The 25,623-nt window shown below is 37.0% G+C and overlaps 1 protein-coding gene across 15 annotated transcripts in view; it reads right to left on the bottom strand.

Moving 5' to 3' along the window:
• The window catches only part of BPTF (bromodomain PHD finger transcription factor), a 151,385-nt gene that overhangs the window by 54,566 nt on the left and 71,196 nt on the right, over positions 1 to 25,623 (bottom strand). For all 15 annotated transcript variants that reach the window (XM_064270888.1, XM_064270886.1, XM_064270892.1 and 12 more), the window contains 9 exons: positions 23,088 to 23,275; positions 21,301 to 21,656; positions 20,767 to 20,898; positions 12,465 to 12,594; positions 11,715 to 11,853; positions 8,576 to 8,752; positions 5,224 to 7,531; positions 890 to 1,014; positions 223 to 351 (listed from right to left, as the gene is read on the bottom strand). In XM_064270888.1, the coding sequence (XP_064126958.1) occupies positions 223 to 351; positions 890 to 1,014; positions 5,224 to 7,531; positions 8,576 to 8,752; positions 11,715 to 11,853; positions 12,465 to 12,594; positions 20,767 to 20,898; positions 21,301 to 21,656; positions 23,088 to 23,275 (3,684 nt within the window). The remainder of the gene's footprint in view (positions 1 to 222; positions 352 to 889; positions 1,015 to 5,223; positions 7,532 to 8,575; positions 8,753 to 11,714; positions 11,854 to 12,464; positions 12,595 to 20,766; positions 20,899 to 21,300; positions 21,657 to 23,087; positions 23,276 to 25,623) is intronic.

The following is a 25,623-nucleotide window of genomic DNA, read 5'->3' as shown; positions in this document are numbered from 1 at the left end:
TGGATCCTCCCTGTACTTAGTACAATGCCTTCAGGCATCATACGTGCCTATAAAACCTCATTTTTTATTTAAGATCATTTTTTAATTATACTAGTTTGTAGTGAAAAAAATCTTCAGAAATTGAAAAAAGAGTTAAACAATTATAGTAAAATTTCCATTCATAAGAGCTGTGACTAACAGGTCAACAGCAAAACAACAAACAGAATTCTTTCTATTCCTTACCTTTTGGTGCTTCTGGAACTCCGATGGGGCAAATGATTTTCCTGATACAATATTCAGATCGAATGCCATAGGGACCAACGTCTCGCCTCTTAATTATTTCTGTTGTTGTGATTTCGGTTTCAGATGTTTCTATGGTGATTTAATTCACATAATATTAATAACCACCTAAAATGCACAAGGGCTAAAGAGGTAGGGCATCTGGTGCTTTAAAAGAGACACACATGGAACAAACGTTGGGAAACACATAATTAATTAATGACTATGGGGTTACTGCTGTACTGCAACAATACAGAGCTCCTAACCCCTGCGCACTTCTACACTGAACAAAATGCTATTAGTTCCTGGTGGCAATACTGAGTCAAAAAAATAAAAACCCTGCAATCACAGCTTTCCAGATGTCCCAGTTAAATGATTTGTACTCTACCGATAATAAATGCCTTTTAAAACTTGAGACTGGTTTACACATAACTGACTCGCCTTAGGCTCGGAACCACCCCCCTACCCCGCAAGATGGCATGAGATGCCAAACTCACTCCAGCAAAGCTGTATTTTTAAAACACACACATTTTATTTTATTAAATAAAAAAGCATGCTTAAAATTAAGTGGAACGGTCAAGTGATTTTATCTTTTAAACTTAAATTAGAAAAATAAAAACAAAAACCTTACCTGTCCGCGTAGTCCCTCCCCCTGGAGGAGCCTTGGCTGCCATGTCATCCCATCTCAAACTCGCCCACAGTAACCGTAACATAAGGCTCACTCCAGCTAAGGACTTTACCGTCTGAAGTCTATACCTGAAAGAAAAACCCAAGAGAAACCACAGATGTACATTCTGTTAAACAAGAGGGCTGGCTGTGTTTCTTGTCCTCATTGACTTCAGTATCTATAATATGGTTTTGTATGCACTGTGGCCGTCATACTTCCTTAATAGACTTTTTTATTCACAGGTATAACATGCACCTAACAACTTAAAAAGGGTCTGTAGTCACTTTAAACACCAAATTTGTAAAATGAGCATGTTTAATGGAAAGAGTGATATAACTATAATTTGAGCATTTTATAAATTTAACCTAATTCCAAAATATTGTTAGAAAAATTATGAAAGAGAGCAAATATAGAGAAATAGTGTAATTAAATGTAATAAAGGTTTCTGAAGAAGGATAACATCTTGACTGATTGATTTTCATACAAACAAAAAGCCCTGGAAAATGTTCAGATTTTCTAAAAAAAAATCTTGCAAATCCAATAAAACTTTTCAAAACAAACTGAAAATTTTGTATCCAAATGGTGATTATTTAAAACACGAACTACTGGATGATAAATACTGCTTACACTACGGCAGTCACACTTCAACAGTATTAGTGCAATTTTGCGTTCCTACAACGAGTGATAACACATCATTAGAAAAAGGACAATACTGTATTAGTTACTATCAGGAGGCAAAGGAAATCTGTGTTCAGGTTTTTTCTAAGTATTGTGTCCCAAGTTAGTGAACTTTTTAGATATTCTTTTTAAATGCTAAAAACACATCTCAAAACGAATTTCCTCAATTGCAATGAATATCATGTCTTAAAACAGAATTATCCATAAAACATTTTAAAGCAGCCTTAGGTTGTCGATACTCTTTTAGTGGTCTTTGTGTAATTAAGTACATTTTATTTATTTTAAATGAATACACTGTTGATTGAGGTGTAGAGAGAAGCCTATGGAACTAAAATAATTTCCTCCCTCTTTAATAGAAGAAGGCCAGTCTTAGGCAAGCTTGTACTTGAGAGGCAATGCTTTCTATTTCTAACATTAAGGTGGAAAAAATGAATACGAGAAAGGGAAAGCTCTAGCTCAAACACTGTTGTAGCTTCTTAACTTCCGACCTCTACTTGTGACTTCATTTTTTTGTTGGGCTACCAACCTATGCATCCCCTGACCTGGGTAGAAAACAATTCCTAAGTAAGAGAGGAAACCTTAACAAGTGCAGGGAGGTCCCAGGAGGACACAATGTTTGTCACTTACAGACCACACCCTGTGGAAGTTCCCAGGGACCTTTGGGCTCATGGGAGAAAAAACACAAACATGTATTTGGAAAGGGAAGTTAACTCTCACTTTCTTCCTCTGCTTCCCCCCAATCACTCTCTATGGTCAAAAGGCAACTTAAGAACATTCCTATTTTCAAATGGAAATAACACCAGTGGAGGAACATGCCTCATGCACTATCAATCTGCACATTCATTCATTCAAAAAATATTTGAGGGATATATATATATATTCATATATAGATATATAAATGAGACTTGTGGAAGGAGCTGGGGACACAGAAGTGACTAGAATCTCCCTCTGTGCCCTCAAGGAGCTATGACAGAGGGAAGACAAGGGGATGACTTAGCACAGGGAGCACATCTGATTTGGGTCAGGGCTGGGGATCAGAGCTCTGCTGGAGTCCCAAAAGACAAGCTAAGGGTATGGGGGTGGCTGACCAAAGGCAAGGGGCACATATATGCCAAGGAAGGGAGGTGTGCGAGAGCATGCCCGTGTTCCAGAAGCCACATCCAGTGTGCTCTGGCTGGAACAGAGGGCTGTCGAGGTGCAGCAAGAGATGAAGCTGGCTGGAGAGAAGGCAGAAGCCAGAGCGTGCGGTACCCAACTAAAGAATTCACGACTACATATATTAAGGCTTCCGAAATGTATCCAGGGCTGGATTGGCTGTGAAAGGAAGGACTTCTCAAAGATGTGATCTGCCGGAGACAAATGCCTTCCCCTTGCCTCAATCCATCCCGGCAGTGGTGAACCTGTCCCCTTCACACGGTTGCTCAGCTCACTCAGGATATTCACAGGACAGATCTGCATTTTAGGAAGGTCCTTCTAGCAGCATTGTGAAGGACAACTACCAGTTTGAAGTGATAATGAGACACAGAATCGGGGCCTGGGGAAGAGTATAGGGGAATGGACAGTATGGAGGGAAAAAGAGGCCCTAATGAACCTGAGACAAGTTCCACCCTTTCAACATTGCTCGGCCTTAGCATTAAATTACGTACAGAAATCATATACATGACCACTGGCGTTCTTAGCTCTGCTATGAGCATCAGACATATTTAAGTGTGAGTATAAAAATGCACTTCACATGCATGGTTTCTGTGGCAATGTGTTTTTAAAAAAATACATTCTAAAGTCAAGAATAATTTACGTATTTACCTATGCTTCCACTAGAGAGAAATTATTATATTTTCCTCAACTTCAACAAATTAAGATGTTAATATATCTGAAGGCAACATCTGTTCAAAATGTATGTAAAGGTATTTTCTTCCATTAAAAAATGAGGAAGTAACTAAACAGATACAATTGTGCCCACAGTGCATATTAAAACATAATCAAGCAACACTCCTAAAACCCAGCCATGCAGAACACGGCCCTGAGCAACTTGGTCAGGACTGGTGACTAGTTCGCCTCGGAAGTTGAGAGAAAACGGCTTCCCAGTTGAGTCTACCTTCCATTTCAGAATAGAAATGAGCAGAAAGGTTGGCCTCCACAACTGCCAGGTCATTTTAATTAAGTATCTGTACATAGTAACTTTTCCAGTGGGAAAGAAGTTACCTGCAGGACAGTCAAGGACACATATTGGGACCGCTCTCAATGAAGAAAGCAGAAAAGTGCAGAGTAATCCTACAAATCCATGAATTGTAATGAAGATTTCCTTGATTCCCTGCAGGATTCTGCAAATCCTTCATTGCAGGCCCTGCAGAGAAATTGTACTTTTCAGCTGTCTCTATTGAATGTGTAATGGAGTGATGATATTTTAAGGCAAATCAAAAGATGAGCTATAAAAAACTTGGTCAAACAAACTGTGACTGGTTATAGTAACAAATTAATTCCTTTGTAGAGAGTACGTTCATCCTTTTCTTCGTCTTTTCTAATACTAGCTAACGGTAATATAAAGGAAACGAAAAGCATGGTTTGCATTTAAAGAAACTGGAAACATATTAAAAGACACATAGAAATGAAGCCTACAGAGAAATGAAGTCTGCTCAGTAACCTGAAGTAAGAATTTCAGGATCCTAGCAAAATCTAAATGCAACTAAGATTGGTCCTGATTTCTGAGCAGGTCCCACAGAATCTGAGGATTCCAATGTTTAAGCTCCATCCTTTTCAGTTATTAAGGGTACAAAGATAAAAAGACAAGGACATGAAAAAGGACAAAGCATGAACAAATATGTGAAATGTGATGCAGCAGATAAAATACTAGACTGGGATTTAGGGAAACTGGACACCATTCTTCACTCGGTCCCTCTGTGGCCAGAGGCAAGTTATTATACGTCTATCAAAGATAATTTCTAAGATCCTTTCCCAAAGTAAAAACGGACGATTTTATAACCACTAACAATACAAGCTTATGATTCATTCCCTAAACTTACAATGCCCAGAAAGTTTTAAATTAATACTATTTCTGGGTCAAAAGAAGTTCATAACAAATCTTAGTGACTATCTTTTCTCATATGAATAATGGAGAACTCCAAAATGAATGTTTACCGTGCAAATAAATTACAATAGGAAGATTTCCACATTATGATGAGCTTTGTATAATTTATGGGCATGTTCCTTATGTCTTATGTTTTCGTAAATTACCTAACAGAAATAAAATACAAACATTCCAGAAAGTTGGTGATTACCTTGTTCCCAGAGCAAACACATGGCAATAACTTGGAAAGTTAGAGCACAAAAGCAACCATGTTTGGCATATTTCTATTGTCTTGTGAAAAGTAAAATTAACTTTCATTTTGAAAGATTCCTTAAATTTTGAGTCTTTAAACATTCTTCCCTAAGCAAACTTTAGTACCTACCAGCTGGCTAAGTTCAAAGATTTCTGTAACTTATTTCCATTACGAACTTGGGCCATTAAATATGTGCTTCCCTATCTTATTTCTATTATCCCATTTTCTTAAAAATGAAATACTCTTATTAGACAAGTCTTTTACAACTTTCTCCCTTCCCCAAATACATTTCAAAGTACATACCTCCAAGTGATACCAAAAGTTGGTCTGGGAGAAGGATATGGCCATATATCCAAAGCAGGTTTTGCATTGTAATTAAAATAAGGGACTTCTCGGATTCCTCCTTTTCTGGCCAACTTTTTTAAGTCATCATTAGGCAAAACAAAAATGCTCTTCTTGCTGCTCTTAGTAACAAATTTTCTATAGGATGGCAGAGCTGTACCTGAGCGGGTCTTCTTGGGTCTTGAAAATTTCATCAGCTTCACTTTGTCTCTTGTGGAATATTCTTTGCTCACAGTCATAGATGTTACCAAAGTGCCCCCTGCAGTGGTCAGTGAGTCCGTCACTGTTGTGGTGACCACAGTTCTGCTCTGCTCCTTTACGGAAATGATGTCCACACTGCTGCCCGTGGAGGGTGTGGAAAGCTTTGTTACCGTGGTAGTGGTGGTTGTGACAGTGGACTTGGCACAGTTTTCTGTGGAAGAGACCACAGTCTGCTTATCGCCTTTTGCTACCTTAATCACGGTTTTTGATTCTGTGGCCACTGTCGATGTCATCGTGGTGATTTCTGTGATGACTGTCTTTCTTTTAGCTTCTCCATTGACATTTTCATCTCTGTTGGTAGGCACACCATTTTCATCAATAAAATCACTGCTGAGATTAGATTCCTCTCCAGAAGTAATAGGTGATGGAGTAACTTTCTTAACTTCCGAGGTTTCAATTTCCATTTCTTCTACCTGATTAACTGAATTTCTTTCCGGCTGAGGGGGTGGAGGTGTAGGAGTTGGTGCCCTCTCAGACTCTTTGGTTGATGGCAGTGTCTCAAGGCTATCTTGGTAGTCACCTTCAGCATCTGAAGAACTGAGAAAACATGATCGTGTTCCCACGTTGTTTTTTTCATTAAAATCTTCCATGATGACATCGCCATTCATGAGTGGCTTTACAGCGGATTCTTTAATAGTCAGTGACGCAGCGTCACTTTCAGGAACTATTTTCTTCGTATTATTAACCTTTGGTCCAACATCACCACTTCTTATCTTACTCTCAGAGTTTTCTTTCATGCATTCACCTTTCAAATAAGCTTTAGGTTTATTATCTTTTCCATTTATTTGAAATGTACTTGCTTTCTGTCCTTTCTTCTCAGACTCTCGGTTTTCATTATTCTTTTTGTCAGTGGTATTTTTTAGATTTATTTGATCAATACGTTTATTAACTGGTCTCTCCTCTAACTTTGGTTCTTGACTTGATTTTTTACCATTTGCTTCAGGCACTTCAGCCTGCAGCCTGTCATCACGGTTTCCGGGGGACTTATCTGAAACAAACTCACATTTCAATGGCTCCAAGTCTTCGACACCTTGCTCTTGAGCTATGAACTGTTCAGAAATATTTTCATTGCTACTCTGAACAATCATATCTTCTTCACTGCTGTCCTGAATAGACATGGTGTCAGAACTATTTTCCAAAGTACTATTATATTCAGAGTCATATCCCAGTTTTCCTTCGAAGTCCATTGCTTTTGACAGAGATGGGGTATCTCTGTCACTGATACTTTTAGGTACTGATGGAAGTAAAGAGCTCTCAGAAGGAGACACAATGGCGTCATTATCCTCCTGTAGGAGTGTTTTTTTGTTCTTATAGATCAAAGAACCAATTTCATTTGCACTGGCTAGTTTAGAGTCACCCATGAGAAAATCGCTTCCTTCTGTTTTAATAGTACTGGGTTCCTGGCCTTTATTGGTGGGTTCAGAGAGCCTCTCATCTGTGTCATTTACAAGAGAATTCTGTTTCTGACAGTTTGCCTCTGGGCTCTGAATGGAGACATCATCCAGCCCTTGATCTTTTGGGTAAAGTTTATTTGTGGTATGGTTAGGATCACTGATTCCAAGAACTGAGGAATCACTTTGTGAGCACCCCTGAATTAAATCATCAGATTTATCATTGCTTGCATTAGGGCTTTGTTCTTGTCTGAGCAAGTCATACTCTTCTTTTATTTTTGTTATCATTGGTGACTCAGACAGGCTTTTCAAAGAACTTGCAGAAGAAGTCTTTCCTATACCCTTAATTCCACCTTCCAACTTAATTTTCTCTAGGCGCTGTTTCTCTTCCAGTGTAAATTGTTTAATTCTTCTTTCAAGAAGTCCATCTAGTTTGGATGATTTTGTTTTCTTTTTATAACTAGTCCTGAGATGAAAACCCTCACTGACATTGACCACATCTACTTGAGAAATTTCCTGGCAATTCATATGTGGCTCTGCTTTCACATCGTCATCTATTTCCATTGGTTCTTCCTTGAAGGATTTATCATTGTCACAATCTAAAACTTCTTTTACATCTGTGAGACAAAGAATTTATATAGCTGTAATTTTAGTTTGAAATATGGAATTCATGAGAACATTTTCATTTTTAAAACTATCAATTTTCCTTATTTTCACTTAAGACCTTAAATATATCCATATATTTCAAAGTTCCTGGTATATGATTAAAATAGGTCAATGGACAGGGAGAAACTTTATAAAAGGTTAAATGACATATATTCCAAATATGGGAATATTTTGCTTCTTAGTATCTAAAAATGTCACAGTTAAAGATTTCTCAGTATGTGACAGGTTACTGCACATATCAGTACTTTTGTGTAAGATTTTGTAGAGTCAATTATAAAATATCTTTAGGTTCATAAATTATTTAGCTTATAGAAGAAAACATTTTTTTACAAAAGACAGTGTAAGTTCCTCAAAAGCTTGAACACAGAGTTACCATATGATCCAGCAATTTCACTCCTACATGTACACCCAAGAAAAATGAAAACTTACGTCCACATAAAAATTTGTACGATTTTTCATAACAACATTATTTACAACGGCCAAAAAGTCAAAACAACTCAAACGTCCATCAACTGATAAATGGATGAACAAAAATATGGTATATCCATACAATGGAATATTATTTGGAGGAAAAAAAAAGGAATGAAGTATTGATTCATGCTACAATATGGATGAGCTTCAAAAACATTACACTAAGTGAAAGTAGCCAGATACAAAGGACCACATAATGTATGATTCCATTTATATGGAATGTTCAGACAGACAGTAGACTGGTGGTTTTCACAGTCTGAGGGTTATGGGAAGGATTGGTGAGAAACTGCTAATGAGCACTAGATTTCTTTTTAGGGTGACAAAAATGTTCTAGAATTGACCATGATGGTTGAACAACCGAATACTAAAGACCACTGACACTTTAAGTGGATGAATTATATGGTATATGAATTTTATCTCAATAAAAAAAAAAAAAGACCATGCAGTACCTTTCCTGCTGTGGGAACTAGATCCAGTGTACTCTTAGCACCCCTGGGCTGCCCTCCACATTTGACTCTCCTTACCTTGGTCCTTCTCAGTAATCTTGGAAATGTCCATTTCACTTTGGTCTACTCCTTTTGCGGCATCTGAATCTTTTACCTCGCCTTTCTCAGAATCAAGCTCTACTTTTACTTTTTTTGGACTTCGTGGACTTTTTCTTTTATCTGATTCATCCATATTTTCATCCATATTATTTTTGGCTGAAAAGAACCAAGTATTTAGTAATTACAGATATTTCCAATGTTAGCGATTTACTTTAATATATCTAGTTTAATGGAGTTAAGATTTCCCAGCAGTTTATATTTTTGTATTCGAATAAACAAACAAAAACAAGGTCGAAGATACTGTATACTGTTTTCTTATATGCCTGGCTGGCCTAAGATAATTGGGCCAATTCGAATACGGACTGAGAATCAGACGATTCTATTAATTTGTTATTTATTGTTAATGTGTTGAACGTGATAATATCATGGTGGTTATGGAAAAATCTCCGTTTGAGTTAGAGATATAAACATACTTTTGGTGAAATAACATGATATCTGGGGTTTGCTTCAAAATATCCGGGGTGGGGGGAACTAGAGCAGGAACAACTAAAACAAGTTTGACAGATTTTGGTAACTACTGAAGTTGAGTGATGGTTCCATGTGAGTTCATTATTCTGGTCTCTTTTGTGTAGTTTCAAATTTTCCATAATGAGAAAAAAGAAAAAAAAAAATCAAACCTAAAAATAGAGCTACATCAAGATTAATCTTAGGCCACAGAGGCATTTTTCTCCCTTTTATTTTCTTGTATACTTAAATTCAAATCTCTTAAGGACTAACAAGGTGTATCCATATTTTATTTAAATGAATGGTCCCTTTCAGAAAGGGTTGGCTGAGTAAAAGAGAGTGAGTATTAAAACATAACCAGTACACGTCTAAAGAGCAGAGTACTGGTGAGAGAATATAATCTCAGAAAAGGGTGACGGGGTCAGTGTTTGGACTCTACATGCAACAAAAGGAAAAAAAACAAAGCTATTGATTACTATCCTCACTCAGGGCTTCTTTAGTTATTTCAGAACAGTTGGACAACATTTTTTCAACATTTCAAGGTGCTCCAGAAGAGCTATATATGCCAGTTGATAGCCCCTTATACAATCTAAAAGGACCCTGGTGTTTAAAATAGATAACTATAAAATGTTTGGTCTTTTTCCCCCATTAAAGCTCTTCTGGGTATAAGGAGGAAACCTTTGTGGAATAGTGGCTAAGAGCTATGGGCTGCTAACCAAAAAGTCGACAGTTTGAATGCACCAGGCACTCCATGGAAACTCTATGAGGCGGTTTTACTCTGTCCTATGAGGGTCACTATGAGTCGGAATCGACTTGGCGGCAACAGGTTTGGTTTTTTTGGTTCTGACATAAAGAATATTTAACATATATTCTTTACTGAAGCCTAAAAATTGAAGTACAACTTAAATGTATACAATTTTAGAGTTAGAATAAATATTAGAGATAAGAAACAGACAGCCAGTGGTCCAACGAGTCTAACACTCTAGTCTTCTGAGCTAAGTAAATGTTCTATCAACTGCATTTCTCTGTTTTTCAACACATCAGTGCCTCTATCACATAATCAGACTAGATGAGACATTTTTATAGCGACTTTTAGTTCTGACATTAAAAACATGGTGGTTATTATTTCCTTCCTTGTAGTACCTACTCCATAGTTAATGTAAGCACAGAGCCTGGGATAACATGCACTGCTGCTTTCTTCTCCGCTACCACCTGGGAGAAGAGGCTCATAAGATGCGAGAAGACCAACTTTGTACCTTGATGGATAAAGGCCCAACAGCATTCAGACAACAGAAAACTATGCTGAGGAAACCCAGACCCAGTGCTGTCGAGTCGAATCAGACTCATAGCGACCCTATAGAACAGAGTAGATGCTGAGGAAAGCTCATATAAAATAAGTCTACAAAAACCTAAATATTTTGCATATTGAGGATCTGGGTTTTTTACACAGGTCAAACCAGATCAGGCAATTAAGTAAAAGTCCTACACAGATAACTGGAACAGTATCTGAGATAACAAAATGGTAATAAAAGAAACTGAAACATCCCTTTGGAATTTATTGTAATGGATATTGAGCTTAGGTATAATTAGATTAATAATAGAACTGAATATGGAATATTTCATTCAATAAACAGCAATATTTATTGAACATCTACTCTGTGAAAGATACTCTTAGGAGGTATAAAAATAAAACAATTTCTACTGAGTTTTATAAAATACATATTTTTTCCTGTTAAAAGATAAACCAATGATAACTTTCACATATTAAGAATTTCACAAATCTACCAGCACAGGTTTTACCAGAACCACTCCCAAGGAAGCCAAATGATTTAGCTAGGTATGTATACGCTACTTATTGGGCACTGTAAAATCTCCTAGCTTAGGCTTCACAGGAAAGAACATACCACACCATAAATTAGCAAATTATATTGCATAGCTAACAGAACTGTTTTTGAAAATTGCTTAGATAAGAAGAGAGATTCCATGGTAGAATACAAAAAGGGCAGTGGAAGACTTGGGTTTCTAGCCAGGGTTTTATTACTTCTTATCTGGTGAACCCCAGCACATCATTTAAGGTACCCACAAAATAATTTGCTCATGTAACTAAGTTTTGAACTACATGGTCTCTTAAAAGGGCAGTATGCCTCTTGAGTTCTTTGATTCCACATTAGTACTAGAGTTTGTTGGCCAGTATTATCAACTGAGTTAATACCTCATTTCTGTGTTACGGAAGCCTATATCACACTTCCTTTCTGGTGTTGCTAAGTACTACAATGCTAAGATGACCAGATCCGTGACTCCTCAAGAAGTCAAGTAGAACTGAATTTCAGAACAACATGTAGGTAGCCAAAGCCTCTTTTCTGTTTTTAAACAAAAATGTTCCATTTTCATCTTTCTTCACCTGAGATCTTAAACATCAAAATCCTGTGAATAAAAGTAACTTAAAAAACTTTAGAGTTTATAATTAATGAACTACATTAGTAATTTTGCATCTTCTATTAAAAAATATTCAGAAAAATGCTTTTCTTCAAAATATGACCAACATACTATAAAATTATAAGAAATAATACAAATCAAAAATGGTTATATAGGAAAAAAGACTTTAATTACTTACTTTCTTCTAATGACTTTCTGTAATTCACATTAGTATTGCCTGGCAATTTAGGAACAAATCTGTAAACGTGAGTTTTACTAATCCAGCTCCAACCACCATATCCTGTTACTCTGTATTCCTCTCCTTTTTGTTTCCAAACCTGGTGGAAATAAAAATATTATACAACAAGAATGACAATGCCTAGACAGCACAGGTGGTTTTATAAATTTTTACCAAACAAGACCATTAAACCAAGCAAACTAATTAAATTTACCAATCAGTTTGATTTTTACTGGGGAGGCAAAGATTTATAAGGGGGAAAAGGAGAGTTATTGTTAAGAAGTACTGAGCTACTGTGAAGGGTGATGGTGGTGGTGGTTGCAAACCATGATGACAATAATTAATGTCACTAACTGTACATATAAGAAATGTTGAAATTGTAAATGTTTTGTTCTATGTATTTTTACCACAATTAAAAGAAATTTTTTTAATGTAGAGAAAAAAAGATTTATGAAAGAACTCAACACTCTTTTCTAGTACACAAAATTTAACGCAAATTTATAATTTTATAAAAATTTCAGCAAATTAGTCTAGTAACTTTCATATATTCTACTAAAATAAACTTATGTTTATAAAACTGCCAGAAAGACTTACTTCCTTTCAACTATATTAAAAAACTGCATCAAAAGTAAAACAGAATTATTAAATATTCGAATTGGCACAGTAAGAATCTTGGAAATTGCTATTTAAAAAGGTTATAATAAAAACTACCTGATGTTTGACTGGAAATGTATATTTCACCCATGTAGCCTGTTGCATCGTTTCTTCTTCTTCTTGTTTTTTCTCTTTTTTTTTAACTTTCTCTTTTTCTTCTCTTTCGATTGATGTCATCCTGTGTAACCTAAGAATACATGAATAGGAAAGAATTACCTTTAACTTTGAAAAATAAATAAAACAAGATAAAATGTAATACTAAAAATTAGAAAAAACAAGAAGAAAAATGTTAGTTATAATCCTGCACTCTAGACCACCCCAATGACAAAAATACGCAAAAGTGCTGTCCTTCCCATATGCCTCCCCATAAGAAATACTCGCTCATGATTTATTCCTAAAACATTGTACGCATCTATCAACATTCATGTACCCTTTTAAATAATCTATTATGTATTTACCCAGAAAGGATATTCCTGATTTTAATCAATGAATAACCGCACTAGGAGATCTTTCCCTATCAGAATATCCAGATCTTTTTGAAGACTTAAATAATATACCACTGCATGGACATACTATGATTTATTGAACCAGATCCCTTTTAAAGGATACTTTATTTCATTCTCAGATTTTTTTGGGTAGAAGGAAAGGTTGGGAAGGAGGGGCCACACCAGTTTCAATTACTAGACAGTAGGGCACAGGCCATGCTCTCTCCTCAGAAAGGAAAAGGATCCTAGCTCAATGTAGTGAGTACCACTGCACCTACAGTAAGGAGACGGGGAGGCTTGTGGTGAGAGGGGATCCTGGCTCTACATTAAGGTCATCACACCAGAATTTTGTGAACAGGAATATTTCCCATAAACTGACACATTAACCAAAACCTACAAAGACAGAACCTCCTGTCTCTAAGAGGTCTAGTGATAGAAGAGTTGCCTTTAAGAACCCGGGGATACCCACAGAGCACACCCTACCCAGATCTTGCCAACTCCTTATGTGCGAATATGTGGCAAGAATAAACGGCCATCATGCAAACTCGGGGTTGTGGCGGGTGCTGGTAAGATGTAAAGGGGGGTAAATTCTTCTTATCTTCATCCCCTAACCAAACACACACTCTCTCATGGGCTCTCTCCACCTACCTATCTCCATTTTTAAGGTTTGTTTCTCTGTAACTATACCCATTGTCACTGAGTCAATTCTGACTCAGAGCGATCTTACAGGACAGAGTAGAATTGCCCCATTGACTTTCCAAGGAGTGACTTGCAGATTTGAAATGCCGAACTTTTGGTTAGCAGCCAAGCTCTTAACCACTGCGCCACCAGGGCTCCCTCTGTGACTATAAAACCATTGCCACTGAGTCAATTCCGACTCACAGGGACCCTAGATGACAGAGTTGAACTGCCCCATAGGGTTTCCAAGGCTGTAATCTTTACAAAAGCAGATTGCCACATCTTTCTCCCTCGGAGTGGCTGGTGGGTTTGAACTGTCAACTTTTCAGTAAGCAGCCAAGTGCTTAACCACTGTGCCACCAGGGCTCCTTAAGGTTTACAGTCTCTCACAAATTGATGGGGGGAGGAGAAGGGAAGTGGATTCTCACCAGGGATTAAGTGATTGACTCAAATCCCATGGATTCATCAACACTCTTGGAGCTAGTGAGTGGGGCCAGCCTTTGTAGGCACAGTAGTGGGGTGCTGTTGCTGACGTCAAACTGATCTTCAGGTTTGTACACTTCACGCTGCCATCAATCACGACGCTACCCTGCTTTCCCATATCTTCATTTAAACTGAGGTAGTATCAAACTTTCAAAATGTTAGCTAAACTGAGAAGTAAAAAATATTACTGCGTTGGCACTTTTTAAATTATGAGAGAAGTAATCATTTTTTATGTCTACTGGCCTTTCATATTAATTTTTCTGTAAAATGCCTGTTCATATCCTTTGTCTTTTTTGTACTGGACTATTTGTCCTTTTCATTTATAAAAGGTCTTTGTCAAATAAGGAAATTTTCCATTTGTCCTGCAAATATTTTTCCTCAGTTTGTCATCTGTCTTTTGAGTTTGATTATAATATTATTTTTCCACACAGAATTTTAAATACATGTGTCCACTTTTTCCTCTATGGCATCTGGGGTTTATATCTGTTTAAAAAGAAAGTATCACAACAAAACAAATAAATTAATCCATGCTTGCTTATTGAAGTTTTATGTGTTTAATTTTAGGTTTTCTTTTTTTTTTTTTAACATTTTCATCTATCTCAATTTTTTTTTGTTGAGTCAAGAACTAGGTTATATTTTGCCTGAATATGTTCTCCCACTCTGAGGTACAATGCTACCATTATCTAAATTCCCACAAGTGTTTAGGTCTATTTCTGGATTCTCTCTTCTATTCTACTGCTCTACTTCTTCTCTAGCACAAATTGTTTTGATTATTGTAACTTCAATATATGTTTTAATACCTATGCCCTTTTTTAGAACGTTCAGGCTACTGCACATTAATTTTTCTAGATCAATATTAGCATTATTTTGGTTAAGCCTCCCCACCCCCCAAGGAGGGTAAATCCCAACCACAATGCAAATGAATTAAAATGTAATCAATCAGGAGAGAAATAGCATCTTTAGAAAATACAATATACATATCTAAGCATATTTTTTCATTTATGCAAATTATCCTTTACATAGTGTCATTATTAAAAGAAGGTTCAAAGGAAAATATAAACTTGTGTTTGGTTCACACAGTCTGGCTTTAGTTTTCTGGAGAATTTACAAGGGCCTCTCCTGGCGAAATCGGTCGGCGAGGCCATGGGCAAGTCCTGCAAAGACAGCGGGCTCACCACAATCAGGGGTTCTGGCAAGACTGCCATGTAAAGCAGGTACTGCCCGTTCAGCACAGATACGATCAGAAGCGGACTGCTCTGTACTTCCTGCTTCTGTGCCTTTGGAGGGTTCTGCGGTGTAACTTGGATAAATTCTCAGCTCTCTCCACTGACTCAGGATTTGACTTTCTTGGGTAGTCACTATTTACTCACCTGCATTACAGCTTCCACAAGTTAACTGATGTTTTAGCCTCTGTTGTTCCCCCTGACCCTACAGATTTTTGCCTTAAAAAAATCTCTGCTGTAATTTCGGTGGAGCTCAGGAGGAAGCAAAATTAAATGTGTTCATTCGATTTGTTAGTGTAACTTCGAACTCCCATTACATTTTCTACATAATCACTGGTTGCACATATGAAAGCTTACTGCTCTGTATGACAGCCACCTTACTGAATTTTCTTATCGCTTCCAATAGATTTTTAGTTAAAAAGTTCCTGGCCTTTCTAAGTATATAACTGGATCATCTGCATATAATAATTGTGCCTATTATCTTGCTAATATTTGTTTCATTTCTCCTGGCAACCTGCACTGGCTAGTATTTTTAGGAAAAGTTAAATAGCGGCAATAGTTGGCAACTTTGTCTTGTTCCTCCTAAATATTAATGGGAATGCTTCAAGGGTTTCACCATTAAAGCATGATGGTTTGGTTTGAAATACATCTTTAAAAGGAGAGAGACTATTCCTACTTAAAACCAAAAACCAAAACCAAACCCAGTGCCGTCGAGTCGATTCCGACTCATAGCAACCCTATAGGACGGAGTAGAACTGCCTCATAGAGTTTCCAAGGAGCGCCTAGCAGATTCGAACTGCCAACCCTTTCTTTGGTTAGCAGCCATAGCACTTAACCACTATGCCACCAGGGTTTGTACTTAACTAATCTTTTTTTTTTTTTCTTTAAGCAGAAATTTATAGTGAACTTAGACAAATACCTTCTTAGCATCTAATGAGATTAGGGAAGTTTTCCCCTTTTGATGTCTTCAAATAGCATGATATTAATAACCCCCTAATGTTCGGTGTGGAGCCCTGGTGGCACAGTAGTTAAAAGCTCTGCTGCTAACCAAAAGGTCGGCAGCTGGAATCCACCAGCCGCTTCTTGGAAACCCTATGAGGCAGTTCTACTCTGTCCTGTAGGGCTGCTATGAATCAGAATTGAGACAATGGTAATGGGTTTTTAATATTAGGCATGGAGCCCTGGTGGTACAGTGGTTAAGACCTCAGCTGCTAACCAAAAGGTCAGCAGTTGGAATTCACCAGCCACTCCTTGGAAACCCTATGGGGCATCTCTAATCTGTCCTACAGGGTCACTATGAGTCAGAATCAACTTGAAGGCAGTGGGGTTTGGCTTTTTTTTTTAATATTGGACAATTCTTCCATGTCTAGGTAAAACCAATTTAGGCATGATTTATATTATTTCTTAGTTTACTCCTGAATATATTTGCTAATGTTTTATCTAAAGTTTCTTGTATACACATCTATTTGCTATTAATTATTGATCAATAATTAATATTAATAATAGACAGGGCCACAATTTTCTTATTTAGGAACTATCCTGTCAGGTTACATAACAGTTTTATATAACAGAAGTAATAATCTGGAAGAAATTCTTCCTTTTCTACTATGTTGGAGAGTTTAAATAACCAAATCATTTGTTCTCGGAACCGGACAAAGAATATATCTATGAAATCCTGTGGTCTCCTTACTGGTAAGTACAATGATACCTGTTAAACGGACTCAAAAATTATTTTCTTGCCTGAGAAAACAGTGTGTCCTGTGCCCTACCATCGAATGACCAAGACCAGTGTGGCCCCTACTTCCTAACCCTTCCCCCATCCAAAAGGGGGAGCCCCGAGGGCCTCTTTCTCTCGATGAAGGAAGCCTGCATACTATGTTGTGTAGTGAAAGAGAATCAGGAACACGGGCTGGTATGTCCTCTTTTTTATTCCTGATATTGGTGATTTGTGCTTACTCCTTATTTTTCCTTGAAAATCTCATTAGAGGTTTTGTCAGTTGTAATAGTATCTAGGTGTGCGTATATACATGTACGTGTGTGTTGCATATATATATATATACACACACATATATATATGTGTATAATAAAACACATAGGGGGCACAGTTACGGACACTTCCTAGACATAAACAAACACCTCGTGGGGTTGGTTTACTGGGTTTGAAGGCTTAGAACCATAGTCTCATGGGACAACTCAGTCAACTGGCATAACACAGTCCATAAAGTTTATGTTCTACACCCTAGTTTGGTGTGTTGCATCTGGGGTTTTAAAAGCTTGCGAGCAGCCACCTAAGATACAACAATTGGTCTCTACTTCATCTGGAGGAAAAGAGAAAGAAGGAAACCAAAGACTCAAAGAAGAAACTACTCTAAAGGACTAACTGCCTACACGAACCATGGCCTCATCTACCCTGAGACCAGAAGAAACAAGATAGTGTCCAGCTACAATTACTAACTATTCTGACCAGGGACACAATAGATCGTCCCAGACAGAATGGGAGAAAACGTAGAACAAAGCTCAAATTCTTAAAAAAGGCCAGACTTACTGAACTGGTAGAGAGTAGAGGAACCCCTGAGGCTATCGCCCTGAGATACCCTTTAAACTCTGTAGTGATCACACCTAGAGGTCATCCTTTAGCTAAATAACAGATTGGCTCATAAACAATATCACCTGTGAGTACTGTGATCCTTTAAAAAATCATCTATATAAGACCAAACAGTTAACATTTACCCTAAAAACAAAGATGGGGCAGGAAAGCTAGATTAATGGAAATGGAACAACCAGAATGAAAATATCGAGAACGTTGATAACACTGTGGAAAATGTAACCAATGTCACTGAACAATATGTATAAACATGGTTAAATAGGAACCTAATTTGCTATGTTACTTTTCACCAAAAACACAATAAAATATTATTTAAAAAATTATAACAGTATCTAAGGTATGTTTGTTTTCTATCTCATTAAATCTACACTTATCTTTAGTATTTTCTTAATCCAGGTTGATTTACCTGTTCGTTTTCTGACTTCTTGAGATGTATGCCTATTTAATTTGCAGTTTTTCTTCTTTTCTAAGACTGAAGGCTATCAATTTTCATGAGGTGCTCTTTAGATACATCCCACAAATGTATGTAGTATTTTCATAAACACTCAGTTCAAAATGTTTCCTACATTCCATTATGCTTCTTCTTGGACAACTGGTTATTTATTTAGAGGCGTGTATGTAAGTTTCAAACATAAAGCACTTGAATTTCTTTAAACTTTTACCACAACAGTCTATAATCCTAAACAATACTGTAATATTACGTTAGCATACATGTTACATTTTATATAAAGGGTATCATACTACACGTATCCTTTTACTGCTTGTTTTCTCACCCTACTTTATGAGGTTGAATCTTGTTGACACTTGTGGGTCTAGTTTGCTTTTTGCTGCTTATAAGCAGTCCCTTGTAGGAATGTACCATAATTTAAATACACCTGATGATGGACATTTAAGGATTGTTTCCAAATTTCATCATTATGGAACAATATTACATTCTACATGCCTCCTTGTATACACGTTTAAGAGTTGCTCTAAGGAATTTAGTTATTGGTAGGATTGCATTTTCAACTTTGTTTTTACCAAATTTCTGTAAAATGGTGTTCTAACAATTATGCTAATTACTCTTATCAGCAATGTATCAGAGTTCTCTGTTCCTATCGTGTCACATTTTTGCCAATCTGATGGCTATGAAACAATAGTCCCTGGTTTTCATGTGTATTTCCCAGATGACCAGGGAGGCTAAGCATCTTTTCACATTTCTTGGCTATTCATGTCTCCTCTTCTGTGAATTATGTATATTTTGGGTTTTTTTCCCCCTACTAAGTGGTTTGGACTGTATAAGTTCTTAAATATATTGTGGATACCCAGCCTTTTTTTTGATGATTATACCGTTCCATTAAAATACTAAAAATACCTTCAACCAGTTTATGACTTAGTCTTTTAAAATGATACATTATTATAAAGCTCAAAAGCAAACAACAACAGAAAAAAAAAAACCAGTATTTACTGTATATACATATGTGATAAAACTACACAGTAAAAAGAAAGGGATGATAAACCACAAACTGAACAACTGTGTTTAGTTCACATGAGAGGAAAGGTAATATGAGAGGAAAACAGTAGCAATAATTATGGTAATATTCCTACTTTTAAGTTGGGTGGTGAATTCACAGGTATTCATTTTATTATCACCCATTATAATATACATTACACACAATCTTATACATGATCCCATATTACATAATAAACATTTTAAAAAAAAAGTCATTTACAGTGTGTGCACACATACACACACACTCACTCATTCTCGTCTGATATATACTATACAAATGGAAGCAATAATGCCTGCCTTATATACTTCTTGGGAGGTAGAAAAAAAGGAAGAACTTCCTTTACACGAGGGTCATAATCTCCTACATTTTTTTCTTAAATGTTTTAAAGTTTTGCTTTTCATACTAAGGATTTAATCTACCCAGAATTCAATTTGTGTACAATGTAAAGAAGGAAATAACAATCTGCCACCAACATGGATAACCAACTGCCCCATCAACTCTTAATAAATAATTCATTCATTCTTTGTAATGCTACTCCTGTCATATATCCACGTATAGGTTGGGCTTTTCTGGATTCTTACCACTGATCTATTTATCTTTGCACCTACACCACAATATTATTATAGCCTTAAAGAAGGCTTGTTACTTAGCAGGGCAAGTTGCTTTTCCTAAAAATCTCTTTATTATAAAGTACAACACAGATATAAAAAAATGTAAAATATATTCATATAAAAAAACAGTACAAGGTTATACCTTTACAACCGACCCTGTAGAGGAGCAGAGAAGGTAGAATGACTCTTACTCTTTCCTTTATAGCTTTGAATAATTTTTGAAAGTTTTATCATAAGCTTATATTAGGTTTGTATTAACTTTTTTCTTTTTTTTCCATTTCTGGGTTCTTAATAACTTTTTAAAGACTAAAACAAATCCACCAGGGCTAAAAAGTAGATTCAAGTCACAAAATTTTTCTCTTAACCATCTACTTTAGTCCCACAGCTCTCGGTCCACTTGGGAGTTGAACCCAAGTGTCAAGTGAGACACTCAACTAGAGTCGCGGCCAGACACTCAATTCTAAAAAAGAATGTAAACCAGATGCCTAGCACACAACCTGGAATATTCAAGAACAGACATTCAAAAAATGGGAGTGCTCTTTTTATTCAGTAAAAAAATTTTTTTTACTTTAGAAAATATTTTTTAATTTTCACAAAACTGATCTCATTTGATCTTCATGAAGTGCTAATTTTCATCAATGTTTACATCTTATAGAGGAGGAGAATGAGGCCAACAAGGGTTAAGTTTTTAATACGGCATCTCACATACATTAACTTTTATCAGTAATTAATATTTCCAGAAGAAACCCAATAGTCATCTTTTACAAGGCTCAGAGCTCACCTGGTGTGTCCCAAAGATTCCCGCCATATTGGCAGCATCACAACTGGTTTAACTGCACACTCCAAAATGGCTAAAGCTAACGCGAATTCTCTGGGTTTGCTGCACATCTGGACTGCCTTGATCCAGTTGGCCCTGTGGATCAGAGCAACAGAACAACGGTTTCACTTAGTTGATCCAAAGTTAAAAGCACAACAGTTGTAATTTATGATGACTCCATCTTATAATGCATGTATTTCTAGGTGAAGGAATCCCAGAGGTCATTTAAACCTCCAACTCCTTAAACCTTCTACAATGTTCTGGAACTCTGTCCGGCCTCTGCTTGATTCCAGAGACCAAGAATGCTTCCTAGAAATCTCCCAAATGCTGGTGCTGGTTAATACATACATGCCTCTAACTTCCTACTGTTCTGTTGACCAAACTGACTGCGTTCATTCAATTTATTGGCACTGACATTTTAAAGTACACTCTTGCAATAAGCACTTTATAAATATTTAGTATGCTTAATAGAAGTAAATTAACCTTAGTCTCTTTTACCTGTGTGATGCCCAATTAGGATGAAGAAAGGATGAAGGGATGTTGTTTTCTAGTTGGGTGATAGTCAGTCTCAGAGTAGATATGGTAAGAACTTTGGACCCATGGACAGAACCGTTCCATTTGAACTCTCCTGCTGGAGTCAGACAGAATTTATGTGCAAGATGCCTTCTCTTATCATGATCTTCTCTGTGCTGGTGCTTATTCAAAGCAAATGAATTGGTAGAGTACTGATTGTGATAGACACGATACTTCCCTTCTTGACCCAATTTAAAATAATTATTGATATTTCCTTTCATGACCACTTCCTTTTTGGTGCTAAGTCGTGAAATTTCTCCTTGAGAGTTAACTACCAGAACCTGACAAAGAAAATAAAAACACTCTATTATTTATATCAAAGATGTAAATGTCTTTCAACAATTTGAATTAACAATGCATTCCAACTAAAGTCTATAAGATATATCTTATGACTGAACTTCTGAAGTTTAATGGCTAATTGTTACAATTAAGCAGGCAAGATATGCCTGCAAAAAGAAAAAAAACTAACATTTATATGTCAGGCACTATTAAGCACTTTCATATATCTCAAATATACACATGAAGCTATGTGCAAATCATTCACTTATCATTATTTCAAACTTATAACATGTATTTTAGGGAAAAGGGAGGGTATCGCATATACTATCCCCCCAAAAATATATTCCTAAAAATACCTTTTCTTCTCCTTCTATCATTCCAGCTTTAGTGCAAGAGCCTATGGATACTTTAAAACAATGTTTTCAAACAGGTGATCCCAACCCTTTAGCGGACTATGAAGTCAATACCCATTGCTGTCGATTCTACCTCGTAACGACCCTATAGGACAGATTAGGGTTTCCAAGGAGTGGCTGGTGAATTCAAACTGCTGACCTTTTGGTTAGCAGCTGAGCTCTTGACCACTGTACCACTGGGGCTTCTTCAAGGCAGCAGTGGGTCTTAATCAGCTTTTCAAAAAATGAAGTATAATACAATAGACTAGACTAGGCAAGAAAATGGAGTGCTGCCCACACAGTAAGGTGGAACAGTATTTCAGGCAACTTTTGCATGTGTGCACTGTGTTGCTATGAAAAATGTTATTTCTCACTGAGGATCACTGTCAAAAAGAAGTTTGAAAATCACTGCTTTAAAGTAACTCCTGTGGCTTTTTTTTTTTTTTTGAAAGAGCACTGTATATTCTTGCATATCTACCCTGCAAATAATCCTCAAGGCTGGGAGAAAATAGTTGTAGCCATAGTTCTGCCACCATGGTTAGCTGGAGGGCAGAGACACTGAGCTGTAGCTGCAGTCCTGCTGTCCATGGTCAGAGCTGAGATGAAGTGCTGTTCTATGCACTGGAAGCTCCACCCTTCAGCTGCAGGTTAACTGACGTGACAATAGCTGGAACTGCACATTAAATCATCTACAGCTCTTTCAGAAAACCAACGAACAGCCCACTCATTAGCATATATGAGAAAGAAGGCTCTATTTCTTTAGAATTGTATACAATAAAACTGATCATGTAGTAAGAAAGTATACCACTCACAGCATTTCTATGCGTGGATTGAAATTTGGGTGCATAACTATACCTATAATATAAACCTAAATTTTAATCTTGTTACCTACTATGCTCTTGAAAGTGGGGAAAATACAATTCAAAAGTAGGTCTACACACTTCCCACCTGTTTTTAAAATTATTTCACATTTCAGAGACTTTTTTTTTTAAACAGAAAGACCACACCTTTTGCCTTCCTTAAATAATAGGAAGAACACACCTCTTTGCCTTCCTTAAATAATTTATTTGCTTCATGGGCTGCAGCTGCCACCTGCTGGCTTTTCAGCTGACTCAGTTTGCTATCTGGATTCCGTAATCTGGTGATAATTCGAGTAGAACCAGATCCACCTCTCCCAGCTCCAGGAGACTCACTTCTTTCGCCATTAGACTTCTCTGATTTGTAATCACCTATTTCCAAATGAAAAAGGCACAAAGTAATTGCTGAAGGTAAGTAAATCATAAACAATACCACCTCATTCATCCAAAACTCATATCCAGTGCACATCTGAGATCCAGAAAATTAAAAGGAAAAAAAGGCCTTGAATAGCCAAAGCAAATGCCATTAATTCTTGAGTGTTTTACTTCAAAGAGAGTATGTCAGAACGTTACTGTGAGTCATTTATTGTTTTAAAGGTAACTGAAACATGTTCGGCTACCTGGTTTAAAGCTCAACTATTAGAAAATGGAGGGGATGGGTACAAATCCAGAAGTAACAAAGACAGTAACTCAAAACACACCTTAACAAAATGTTGCCTTAGACAGTCAATATAGATTTTTGTATAAAAAGGGAATTCACTTTAGAAAGATTTCCACTGAAATTTTGTTTAAGTACCTAATAGACTTGATCTTATAAACATAAATGCCAAATGAGTTTTCTAAGGAATCTAGATTATTGTCTGTTTGCTTATTAATATAAAAATCAATTAGTTTTTTAGTCTGCTAAAGATCTCTCATGTTTCGTAGTCATTTAATTTTTTAAAATGACAGATTTAACTACCCGGGAGCAATTTCTGCTCTATATACCCATGAATCTCAATTTGACTAAATATTGCTATACATTCTGAAGGTATCATATCACTGTCCATTTTCTGCTAGACAGTTGAACAAAACCTGATTTTTCTTTTCTTAATCTATATGCTTTTTAAAGACAGTATGGCACTGGTGAAAGAAAGGACAAACAATTTATTGTATATTCATATAGATGGAATTTTAAGTAACTAGAAGGAAAAATGGGATTGGGAAAACCAGCTATTAATTTGGGAAAAAATGAAAGTTAACATCATTAGTACACATTTGTTAATTTTTTCTGTTCAACACCTCCTTTTCTTTCCTTTAGGGAGATGCTTTCCCCACTTCAATCATAAGATTCTGACAGGGCTGCAAACCAAGTATCCCGCCCCTTTGAGATGGGCAATGGGACACAGCTTGGCCAGATACAGCACTTTACTGGGTGGTCACAATGACATCCCAGGTCTGGCTATGCAGGCCAAGCCACTCACATCCTACCCCAATTTTTAAAATCTGGAAATGAAGAAAGGGTCTTTGCTTCTTGTATTGGTGAGCAGAAAGGGTATAAATTAGGGGTTGGCTGCTTTTACTCCCACAACGTGGAAAACATCATTAACATCAGGAGACAATAACCACCACCCCCTCCCACCTTGAGAGAAAAATGGAGAAAATGTGAGAGGGAGAAGTGAGAGAGAAATGTGGATAAACTCATTTGGTTTCCTGAATCCAATAATGTATCTAAGGCTGTAACCACCTCTGAAGTTCCCAATTGTATCAGCCAATACAATTTCCTTTCTGTTTTAAGCAAGTTTGAGATGGACTTTTGACACTTGCAATCAATAAATTCTAAATAATCCAGTAAAGTGTTTTAAGATTTTGTCCCCAAAATATGGCACTGATTAATTCAAGATGGGGTGGGAGAACTGAGTATATCTTGCCACACTGTGAAGCCAGTAACCTTGAATGTTTAACACACTGCAAAGCAGCTGGTCAGAGTATCAACAATTTTCCCTTGGGACTCAGACCATGAGTCTACCCATGCTGGAGGTTTAGACAGACCAAGCGTGGTAAAATGCCAGGATGTTGATCTCTGGTGGCTACTTCTTGGGACCGTCGATAAAGTCCCACAATAAAGACATAAGAGGCATCTTTTGGACTAGGCTGGACTTCCTAAGGGCAGAAAGGGAGTGGCACAGAGCGTTTTAAAAGACAACCCTTGATTAGAGACAACAATCCAATACTGCTGAGAGTTAATCCTTTGCCACTTGGTAAATCTGGAGCCTTGAGTGCTGCATAAACTGCTAACTGAAAGGTTGGTGGTTAGAGTCCACCCAGAGGTATCTCAGAAGAAAGGCCTGGTGATCTACTTCTGAAAAATCACCCATTAAAAACCCTATGGATTGTAGTTCTACTCTGACACACATGGGGTCACCATGAGTCAGAACTGACTCGATGGCAACTAGTTTGGTTTTTAAGTTTAATGCAAATAAGATAAGGAGGCAGAAAATGCATCCCCAGGGAATAAGACTTGAAGGGGGCAGAGAAAGAGAACAAGGCTGAGAGTACAGGTCCTTAAGAACACCCTCTGCCAAAGGCTGTAATTCCTCCTGTTATAAGGAGTGCAATGCAGCCTGGAGGCGGAGTACAGACCTGCTTTACCTCAGCCCCTGTAGCTCACTGTTTAATGATAACAGGAGGTAGAAGCCTACGCAAACCCTATTCAAGCAGGGCTAGGGCTTTTGGCCTGC

The sequence above is a fragment of the Loxodonta africana genome, chromosome 18 (assembly GCF_030014295.1).
Source record: "Loxodonta africana isolate mLoxAfr1 chromosome 18, mLoxAfr1.hap2, whole genome shotgun sequence".
Taxonomy (NCBI): domain Eukaryota; kingdom Metazoa; phylum Chordata; class Mammalia; order Proboscidea; family Elephantidae; genus Loxodonta; species Loxodonta africana.
The sequence above is the reverse complement of the archived record's forward strand: the minus strand, read 5'-3'. Positions and strand labels throughout refer to the sequence as shown.